This window comes from Garra rufa, chromosome 4 (genome assembly GCF_049309525.1).
Source record: "Garra rufa chromosome 4, GarRuf1.0, whole genome shotgun sequence".
NCBI lineage: Eukaryota > Metazoa > Chordata > Actinopteri > Cypriniformes > Cyprinidae > Garra > Garra rufa.
Window position 1 is genome coordinate 43,469,879 of NC_133364.1, and position 11,608 is coordinate 43,481,486.

Here is an 11,608-nt window from a genome sequence, read left to right on the forward strand (position 1 = left end):
CTGGGCGAGCGGTCACTGGAGGGCGCTCTGGCGGCGCAGTCACTGGAGGGCGCTCTGGCGGCGCAGTCACTGGAGGGCGCTCTGGCGGCGCAGTCACTGGAGGGCGCTCTGGCGGCGCAGTCACTGGAGGGCTGGGCGGAACCAGCGGAGATTCAGGAGAGAGGATAGGGGCCGTGAACTCCATAGGGAGAGCCATCTCCATTATATTAGTTTCATCCCTTTTGGTCGGAGACTCAGGAACATCGGCCATTTTGGCCGGGAAAACAGGAACATCTGCCATCTTGACAGGGAACTCAGGAACATCGGCTATTTTGGCCGGGAAAACAGGAACGTCGGCCATCTTGGCCGGAATATCAGGAACATCGGCCATCCTGGCCGGGAAATCAGGAACTGCGGCCATCTTGGGAGCTGGCATGGCGGCCCGTACTGACCTCAATGGTGGGTCTAGCACGCTGGCCATCAGGATTGGCCATGACGTTGGAGGGCTGGCCGTCAGCTCCGGGCTGGCGAGGAGGGAGGAGCTATTGGTGAGGTATGTGGGGAGTCCAGGCGAGGAGTAAGCCGGTGAGACGTGCTGGGTTTCGTAGAGGGTTGGACGAGGAAACTTACCATCACTCTTTATTTCTTTAACCTCGATACTAGAGCCATTTATATAAAGAGTGAGGTTGATTAGTTCAATCAAGGAGAAATCACATATGGGGGAGGTGCATCGGATTGTTTCCTCATCCAGTCCAAACCGAAACATCACAGCAAGAGTGACGTCGGGCCAGTTCACCCGATGGGAGCGCTCAAGGAACTCCTCCACATACCACGATGAGTCGGGAGAGGCACCGGTGAATGCTGCGTTCGCCTCCATGAGTGAGCTGAAGGAATTCCTTTTTTAGGGGCTGGAATCCTGTCACGTCCACACACACAAGGAGAGGGTAAGTAGATTTCAAGGTATTTATTAACAGACGTGCACACTTCAAACAGGTGAGTATAGACTTCGGTATCCGAGTCATCAAACACAGTCCAATAAGGTAAACACAAGTTCATAGGCAATCGCCAGCAAGAGTAACAGTCACTTCCCTTAAAGTGGTTAACGTATGCTTCACAGGTTGATCCAGATGCAGTCCGTGAGGAGCACAGGAGAATCGAGAGAAGGAGGAGAAGATCCAAGGAGAGGTGTCCATGTAACTACGATTCCAGCCGGTGAGTGAATGGCAGAGGCAAGTATTTAAAGGGAGTGGTGATTGCTGGTGCAGGTGACGGTGATTAGAACTCTGGTGATGGGCGTGGTGCAGTGAGGATTGGCTGATTGATGAAGGATCGCAGTGATTGGGACTGAGGGAACGTGCTGAGGGTGTGACAGTACCTAAGTGGGATCCAATTTTTTCCATAAACTTCTGTATGGCTCACTTTCACCCAATATAACATCTCTACCAGGGATGGAAATTAGCGCCCGCCACCAGCCAAATGCGGGGGATTTTGTGTTGTGGCGGGTAAACTCGCTTCACCCACCGACCACCGTGGCGGGTAAATAAAAATAACATACTTCAACCGGACGGCGTGAGGCGGTAATGCACCTTAAAGGAGAACTCCGGTGTGATTTTGACCTGAAGTGTATTGAATCATGATACCGAGTGTGAACGTACCTTGCATATCTCATCTCGGTTTGTGTCCAGCTGTCCGAAATCTGGGGTCAGTTAGCCGATGCTCACAACAGGTTGTCAGTGAGAGTCAACAGGGCATCGGAATAGCCATGTAAATAAATCACTTTTTTACGCCATTTGCGAGGCACAAAGTAGCTCCACACTTCATTGGTAGACTTCCAAGGGCCCTGACATTTAAAACGAGGCATTGAGAACTCAGAAAAAGCACCGGTAGTTTATTTACAAGAGCATCAACATCAAATCCAAACACTCGGCCGATGGTTTTAAGAGCTGCATCTGATCATACCATTCCCACATCAAGGAAGCCCACCAAACCCTAATCAGTAAATCTGTTTTGCACAATCCATCCCTATAACCCCCACATCAGCACCCCTTGACACCTCACCCCGCATCCCCCCTCAGTTCATGCCCGTAGTCCTCTCCTTTCCCCATGGCCGCAGCAACGCCCTCTCCCACCAGAGCCCCTTCCACCCCCTCACTGCCGCAGCAGTGCCCGCTCCTGCAGGAGCCTTATCTCCCTACTGCCGCAACAGTTTTTCGCTTCCGCAGGTGCCTTTTATAGTTCCCCACTTCCGCAGCAGTACCCGCTCCCACTGGAGCCACTTCCTTATCTCCCTACTGCCGCTGCAGTACCCGCTCCCGCAAGAGCCTCTAGCCTTTTTCCCTCACACTACCACATCAGTGCCAGCCCTCGCAGGAGCCTCATTCATAATTCCCAACTGCCACAACAGTTCTGCTCCCGCAGGAGCTCCTCCTTTATTTTTGTGCATGGCCGCTATTACAACCAACGTCCAGCATCCCTTCAGCTCAAGCTAGGCAATTTTTGGGGGTCATCTGGCTGCTGCCTTGCGATTATTAGACTTTTGAGGGAGCGTTTATAGGATTTGGGTCAAATGCCGAGCTCAGACCCCTCCCCCTGGGCAAGGGAAGTGCCCCGGGCTCGGGAATTACTACCAAGCTCTAAGACCTCTCCCGGACAGCACGCCAGATATGCCTAAACTTTAGCTCAGTTTATTATCCATAAGAGTGAACTTGTGATCACCATCAGTAATCACACTCCCTATCCAATCAGCATGAGAAAAAATCCCTATAAATAACCAAAGCAGCCCTTCCTTCATCTCAAGTTTTTCAGCACCCTTCCACCACCCCGTCTCCTCACCTTCAGCTTAAGGGGGTTAAAGTAGTGATTATAGGGTTCAGGCTAAATGCAGAGCTCTGACCCCTCCACCCGGCCAAGGGAAGTACCCCGGGCTTGGGAATTACTACCAAGCTTGGAGCCCTCTCCCGGACAGCCTAAACTAAAACACTATTGAAATTAAAACAGAACATTTGTTTTGCACTAAACTTACTAGATGAGTTTAAGTTGTAACAATTTCCCTACAGAGCATGGAATTCACACTACTTGGAACGGGAGATTTTTTCTTTTTTTTATGAATAAATGTATGAACGTAGTAAACTCACAGACAGCCACCATTTCCAAACCAAATGTATTATACAAGTAATAATTACAAAGTGTCAGAGCAAGTTGAATTAGTGCAATACAATGGTGTGTGTGTGTGTGTAGTCTCTCAGCGTCCCAACTGCACAGTATATACAAGAGTTCATATCGGTCTCCCCGGTAGTCTTTTATCTTTCGAGAGTGCAAATCCACAAAGCACAGGCTGTTTAATTGTCCTTCAAGGTAAGTATCCTAAAACAAAAAAGTATACTCCACAAGAAGACTCAGTCCAAGGGGGAGAAAAAACAGCCAACAAAAGAAGTAATCCACAGGATCAATCGCCAGGTACTGTTTCTAAACTTTTTGAGCGATGCCTCTCCTGAACGCCGATTCCATATATATACAACGCGAAACAATTCCCGCCTAGATGACGCAATGTTACGTGACGATAAAGTGCAAGCAAAATCTTGTGATATTAAAGTTCTGGGTCAAACACAGACCAACGATAGGAAGATAACAGCACACAGGGTAAAGCAATAAACATACACAGCCTTCTTATTGGCAAGCAATCCTATAAATAAACTTCCCCTTATGTGGCTATGCTACAAAATCAACTGCAAAAACTATTGGTTAGTAATAGATGCAATGAATAAGAAGAATTCTTCAAAATGATGAAAATCGGATCCTATTAAACTCCTGTAGAAATGATCATACAGCATATTTATGCCTTGTCCTTTAAGACAATTCCTAATACAATCCTTTAGGAATGGTTCCAAAATATGATTATTACAGCCTTCCACAAAGCCGCCAATGTTGGTGGTAGAAGTGAGCAAGTAACTGTGCGCAAATTAAATCCATGTGAATTAGATTTTTGAAACTCTGTCCATGCTAAGGGGATCTGTTAGGCTTCCCTTTATTGTGAATCTTCATGTACTTGTTTCCACACTGTTTGCATGTGTAAGGCTTCTCTCCAGTGTGAACTCTCATGTGAATGTTAAGGCGTTCTTTACGAGTGAAACCCTTTCCACACTGTTTGCATCTGTGAGGCTTCTCTCCAATCTCATATGTCTGTGAAGGCATTCTTTACGAGTGAAACTCTTTCCACACTGTTTGCATGTGTGAGGCTTCTCTCCAGTGTGAAATCTCATGTGTCTGTTAAGGTTTCCTTTTTCAGTGAAACTCTTTCCACACTGCTTGCATGTGTAAGGCTTCTCTCCAGTGTGAAATTTCATGTGTCTGTTAAGGCGTCCTGTACGATTGAAACTTTTTCCACACTGTTTGCATGTGTAAGGCTTCTCTCCAGTGTGAACTCTCATGTGAATGTTAAGGCCTTCTTTACGAGTGAAACTCTTTCCACACTGTTTGCATGTGTAAGGCTTCTCTTCAGTGTGAAATCTCATGTGCCTGTCAAGGCTTCCCTTTTGAGTGAAACTCTTTCCACACTGTTCGCATGAGTAAGGCTTTTCTCCAGTGTGAAATCTCATGTGTCTGTTAAGGCATCCTTTACGAATGAAACCTTTTCCACACTGTTTGCATGTGTAAGGCTTCTCTCCAGTGTGAATTCTCATGTGCCTTGTAAGGTGTCCTTGTTGGAAACTCTTTCCACACTGTTTGCATGAGTAAGGCTTCTCTCCAGTGTGAATTCTCATTTGCCTTTTAAGGTGTCCTTGTTCTTTGGAACTCTTTCCACACTGACAGCAAGTGAAATTACTGATAGTTCCTGTCTTTTGAGCTCTTTTTTGTTTAGAAGTCTTTTCAGACTCTAAGAAACAAAAATCCTTTTCTCCAGATACAAAATTATTAAGATTTTCAAACTGATCTTTCTCTTCAGTTTCATTCAGTACTTCTCTCTCCTCTTTCAGCGATGTTAGGTCTAAGGTGGAAAAACAAAGAGATAAAAGTTAACCCCAGTTTAATGGCACAAAGCAATTAACATCGCAACATGTAGATAAGTAATGTATGTATGCTAGATCCTATACCAGGGCGTCCAAACCTGATCCTGGTTGTCCGGTACCCTACAGAGATTAAGTTGGCTGTTATACAATTAATTAAATCTAGGAAATCTATATAGACTGATCTCAATTATATATACCATTTTATGTCTCCTAGGGGATAAAATTCAACAAATTTAGAGAAAGACTATAGGAAAAAAGAAAGGGGACAAACTCCCCACTCCATCAAATTAAAAACTCATCACACAATAATTCCTTTTGAGGTTTTATTATGGGGGCAATTATGTTAGCCAATCATAAAAGTTGGCTGTTACACTTGACCTTTTAAAAGGAAAACACCAAAACTGACTGTCAGAGGATGGGAAATAGTGGAAAACAGTCATTAATCTCTCAAAAATCTAATTAAAATTAAAATAATTTTTTAAGTCACTCAATTTTAAATATTTCTGTCAAAAACATTAATAATATTGTAATTACACCTCTGGAAACATAATATAAAAAAATGCTAAAATTAGACTTCCTTTAAAAGAAAACAAGCAATATTTTTGCACCAATTGAAAGTGAAAAAGTGAAAGTGAAGTGACATGTGCCAGCTGCCAAATATGGTAAATTATGCTCCGTATTTAATCCATCAAAGTGCACACAAGTCAAGTCAAGTCACCTTTATTTATATAGCGCTTTTAACAATACAGATTGTGTCAAAGCAACTTCACAGTATTAAACAGGTCAATAGTTTGTCAATAATGCAGTATTGTAAATAATAAATTGATGTCTTTAATCTAGATTTAAACTGACAGATTGTGTCTGCCTCCCGAACAGTGTTAGGTAGATTGTTCCAGAGTTTAGGAGCTAAATAAGAAAATGATCTGCCGCCCGCAGTTGATTTTGATATTCTAGGTATTATCAAATTGCCAGAATTTTGAGAGTGCAGCAGACGAGAAAGACTATAATGTGATAAGAAATCACCCAAGTACTGAGGAGCTAAACCATTGAGGGCTTTATAAGTAATTAGCAAGATTTTAAAATGTATACAATGTTCAATAGGGAGCCAGTGCAGTGTTGACAGAACCGGGCTAATATTGTCATACTTTCTGGTTCCAGTAAGAAATCTAGCTGCTGCATTTGACCAACTGGAGTTTGTATATTAACCCTCTGGGGCCTGAGGTGTTTTGGGGCCCTGAAGAAGTTTTGACATGCCCTGACATTTGTGCTTTTTTCAGTATCTTAAAAACATATGAATGGTTAAAGTCAGATTACATTGTAATCAGCACATATTGAGCTACAATAATATGCAAGCAACATTAATGTGCATGTTTGTGTTTTTGAGAAAACTATATTTATGCGTGGTTATTGAAAATCTAAAGTTTTGAAGTCACTGAAATAAGGCCATGAAGCACATACAGGACTTTTCTTTACAAGACTTTAGATAATTGGATGTCGTAGGCTAGAATTTTTTCAACCAAATGATGTGAAAATCATCTCGTTCACTCGTTCAGAGAAAACAATATATTAATGTAAATTTTATAAAACATGTTTTGTGATCGAAAGGGATTATTCATAGGTGTGGCAATGACCCATGAATATTTAGCAATTCACACCTGAGAGACAAAAGAGCCCTCCCTAATGGCCCCATCAATGACTGACTTGACTAGAGCAGGTAAGGAAACAATGTGAGAAGATTCAGAGAATGGAGTTTCAGATTATTTTTATTTTATTTACTATCACTGTATAAACAAAACATACATAATGAAGATCAAAGACACATTATTGAGCTCCCTCATCTTACCACACAGATGTTCACAGACTTTGTGGCATTCCTGAAAACTTCTTCTGAATTCTGTTCAACAAATGAAACAAGTAAATCGTACCTGCTATTTTGCATGCACACAAAAAAAGTCAAAAACTTGTTTTACACTAGAATATCAGTGTAGTTGAACATCTCAAGTTTCTAGTGCTCTCAGAGGAAAACAGTTTGAAGGGACTAAAGGGAAAGAGGGCAGGATTCATCTTTTGAGCAGGTTTGAGATCACTACAAAAACAAAACAAAAATCATATCAGGATCATCTGTCAGAATACAGTCTATACTCTAGAATTTGTACTAATGTAAAAAAGGACATGTAATATCTGAGAAACTTATAATTATCGTTTATCACTATATTACTAATAAACGTGATGTAAACACACATTCAGTGTAAGCACTCATATTATTTTACACCCTACTGTTATACAATAAAATAAATTAATAAATAAGTATGAATCTACAGTTATAAAGATATCTTCATACATGCATCTCACAGTCATAATCACATCGTTTTTCTAGAACATTATAAATATCCTGGCATCGTGAGAGATGCAATGCAATCAAACGTACTTCATAATGTTTCATTTGATAAAGTCAGGAATTTTAGTTTGGAATAAGTCTAACTATTAAAATGTGTACATGTTTTGTCAAAGTAAATAACAGCGAAAGTAGGAAAATGAAAGTAAGACTTACTCATGTAAACGTCTCCTCCTGCTGGGTTTGCGTCGCATCGCGTCCTTCTTATGATCGAGGTAAATATAAGTCTTATTCCTCACAGCATATCTTCATTCAGAAACAAACTGTAACCAAGATGAACTTGAAGTCATGTTGCTTTGTTTCGGTGATGTGGGAGTTTCCTCATGTACAGATACTCCGGTCCTTGCCGCGCTTGTAGCACATGGCTAATTTGCATATCTAAAGGAATGTCGCTAGTGGGTGCGGTCACATTAGAGATAATTAGTTGGAACTGGATAGACTAGACATCTCCTTGGTTTCATATAGATTAATTTATCACAGATTATTTGTTTTTGATAAAACTTACTTCGTTTAAAAGCATAAATCTCAAGCTTTCAATATATACCACTTTTATGTTTGTGTGCTAAATATTCAATATTCCGTGTTTGAATGATATAAGTGACGCATTTCTAAAAGCAGTTCACGGAGACAGAGAAAACAGAAATCACCCTGTTTGTTTTCTTTATTCTAAATAAAAAAACACAACTTTCTGCTGTTCTTGTTAGTGTGCCCAAATAAAAGTCCACACTTTACAGTTTCCATTGATGTATATCTCTAATGTGTATGACTTAAACCGACGGAGCATTTTTATTGTCTTTTGCGCTGATCTTAAAAAAAAGTAGGTTGGTCACGCCGGCGTGACTGTCGGCCCCAGAGGGTTAAGCGTGAGAGTTTGGGCCTCGCAACACTACTGCACATACACTGGCTCCAAACAAAACTCAACTGCGCAAACTCTGGATCCAAACGAATCTCTACTACGCAGACTCTGGCTACAAACAAATCTCTACTGCGCAGACTCTGGCTCCAAACGAATCTCTACTGCGCAGACTCTGGCTACAAACAAATCTCTACTGCGCAGACTCTGGCTACAAACGAATCTCTACTGCGCAGACTCTGGCTACAAACAAATCTCTACTGCGCAGACTGGCTCCAAACGAATCTCTACTGCGCAGACTCTGGCTCCAAACGAATCTCTACTGCGCAGACTCTGGCTCCAAACAAATCTCTACTGCGCAGACTCTGGCTACAAACAAATCTCTACTGCGCAGACTCTGGCTACAAACAAATCTCTACTGCGCAGACTCTGGCTACAAACAAATCTCTACTGCGCAGACTCTGGCTACAAACAAATCTCTACTGCGCAGACTCTGGCTACAAACAAATCTCTACTGCGCAGACTCTGGCTACAAACAAATCTCTACTGCGCAGACTCTGGCTACAAACAAATCTCTACTGCGCAGACTCTGGCTACAAACAAATCTCTACTGCGCAGACTCTGGCTCCAAACGAATCTCTACTGCGCAGACTCTGGCTCCAAACGAATCTCTACTGCGCAGACTCTGGCTCCAAATGAATCTCTACTGCGCAGACTCTGGCTCCAAATGAATCTCTACTGCGCAGACTCTGGCTCCAAACGAATCTCTACTGCGCAGACTCTGGCTACAAACAAATCTCTACTGCGCAGACTCTGGCTCCAAATTACCTAATTTCCCCCAAGATGGCAGCGGCCATATTGAGACGCATTAGCTCCATTTTTATATAGTGAAATGAAGTGGAGATGCGTCGTCCATATTTTTTTACAGTCTATGGTGCAGAACAACCACCCAATAAAGCATTACAATAATTTATCCTTGAGGTTATGAACGCATGAATTAACGTTTCTGCATTTGACACTGACAGCATAGGTCGTAATTTCTATGTTTTTGAGATGGAAAAATGCAGTTTTGCAAACACTAGAAATGTGGCTTTCGAAGGAAAGATTGCTATCGAATAGCACACCTAGGTTCCTAACTGATGAAGAATTGACAGAGCAGCCATCTAGTATTAGACAGTGTTTTAGGTTATTACTTGTGGAGGTTTTAGGTCCAATAATTAACACCTCAATAAGAAATTACTCGCCATCCAGTTTTTTATATCAGCTATGTATTCTGTTAGTTTTTCAAACTGGTATGTTTCGCCAGGCTGCAAAGAAATATAGGGCTGAGTATCATCAGCATAACAGTGAAAGCTAACACCATGTTTCCTGACGATATCTTCCAAGGGCAACATGTAAAGCATAAAAAGTAATGGCCCTAGTACTGAGCCTTGTGGTACTCCATACTGCACTTGTGATACCTCTTCATTTATTGCCACAAACTGATAGCGGTCAGATAAGTACGATTTGAACCATTCCAGTGCACTCCCATTAATGCCTACATAGTTTTCAAGTCTGTTTAAAAGAATTTTGTGGTCCTGATGAAAAACCTGACGAAATCCTCACAGATACCATTTTTCTGTATGAAGGAACGTAATTGTGAGGATACTGCCTTTTCTAGTATCTTTGACAGAAAAGGGTGATTCGAAATTGGCCTGTAATTAATTAATTAGGTGGGACCAAGTTGTGGTTTTTAATGAGTGGCTTAATAACAGCCAGTTTGAAGGTTTTGGGGACATATCCTAATGATAATGATGAATTAATTATATTCAGAAGAGGATCTATAACTTCTGGAATATGGAAGCAAATTAGTCTCATTAATAATTCACGCAAAAGACACGATGCACACATGCGTGTCCCAATTCACGTGCACGAAAAAAAAATATTCACAAAAAAAAAACAGTTCACGTGCAAAAAAATATATATATAAATTCATAAAATACGTTTCACAAATTGCAAAACACAATTCACAGATTTACAACTGTGTACAACAATTTTGAATGTTTAAAAATCACGAGTGTATCCCGGACTGTGAATGTACGAATAGCCTTTTTTGCCTGTGTATTTTTTAGACTTGCGTGTGTGTTTTTGAGACTTTCCTGGCAGCGAACTCCTCCCACGCGGGTTACTCGTACACTTTAGCCAATCAGATTTGAGCCTGTCGATCGACCAATCATAACCCGCTGTGGGCGTGCCTACCTTACGTTACATCATCAGTGCGAGTCCATAGTTCCAGAATCCAGATCGTCTCATTTTGTTTTATACTGCATGCTTACTTAAAAATCGGTCGTTTAGACACTCGTTAACGTGACCAGTGTAAGCCAGCAGCTGCTCAGAGTGTATTATGTTTTAATATTTATCGATTGTTATGTTTATTTAATAAAGAATCATTCACGTGGATACCATACCGCATAAAGAAATCAAAATTATAAACTCAATGTAAAGCATAAAATAAGGTTTTTACAGATGGGACATGTAAATAAATCGAAAATGAAAATTATCTGTTTGGATATTTTTCAAGCAGTCTCTTGTGGTTTCGTTTTTTATTGAAAACAGGAAAGAGCTGTAGTCTTGTGTCTCAAATCCTATCCTACGATGTCACGCATTCAGCTGATGACGATGTAATAACACACATTGTAAACCATGTACATTTAAGTTTGTTTACGTTGCAGCCTGCAGATACTATTCATTTCAGAATTGTGAGTCTTATGATGTACAAGTAGCTGCTCCTAATTCAACCTCTGCCACAAATTATGAGGTGATGTCTGATGTGAATCTAGAAGTTTCATTTGGAACTGTAATTCTTTCAAAACAGTCATGCTACAAACCAACCATTTTGACAATTTCAACTGATTTAAGTCATGCATTATTACTACATTTCTTTTAGAATTGTACCCTATGACTTTGTATTTGTTAAGGCATAAAGCTTTGTTATGCATTGGTAAATGTTCTGGTTTTATGTCAGAATTAAAACATTCAAAACAAGTCGGAACTTGAATGAAGTTTACTGAATAATCTTTGGTGCATTCCTTTTTATGATCAGTCTGTTTGACTGACCAGCAAATTCCACAACTGGTAATACTGAAGGAAATACAATAACCTAACCCAATTTTGCTAACCTAACATCATCTTGTGTATTGTAATCTCAAAGATTTTTACATCACTGCTCAACATAAAATTAAACATGGTTAATCATAATAATATAATATTTTATAAAAGTAAATGAATGTTGATTACATAAAAAAAAAATGCATAAAGGTAAAGTACATAAATGAGATAAAGATGTGAATGAAGAGGTATGTATCTGCCATCCAGATGTTGTTCCAAAGTGTTAAA

General features: G+C 40.9%; 1 protein-coding gene across 1 annotated transcript in view; it reads right to left on the reverse strand.

The window, feature by feature from the left end:
* Nucleotides 1-3,033: 3,033 nt before the first annotated feature.
* LOC141334055 (uncharacterized) overlaps nt 3,034-11,608 on the reverse strand; it is a 17,646-nt gene continuing 9,071 nt past the window's right edge. Inside the window, exon 2 of the mRNA XM_073839207.1 lies at nt 3,034-4,963. Coding sequence (XP_073695308.1) covers nt 4,074-4,963 — 890 coding nt within the window. The 3' untranslated portion in view covers nt 3,034-4,073. The remainder of the gene's footprint in view (nt 4,964-11,608) is intronic.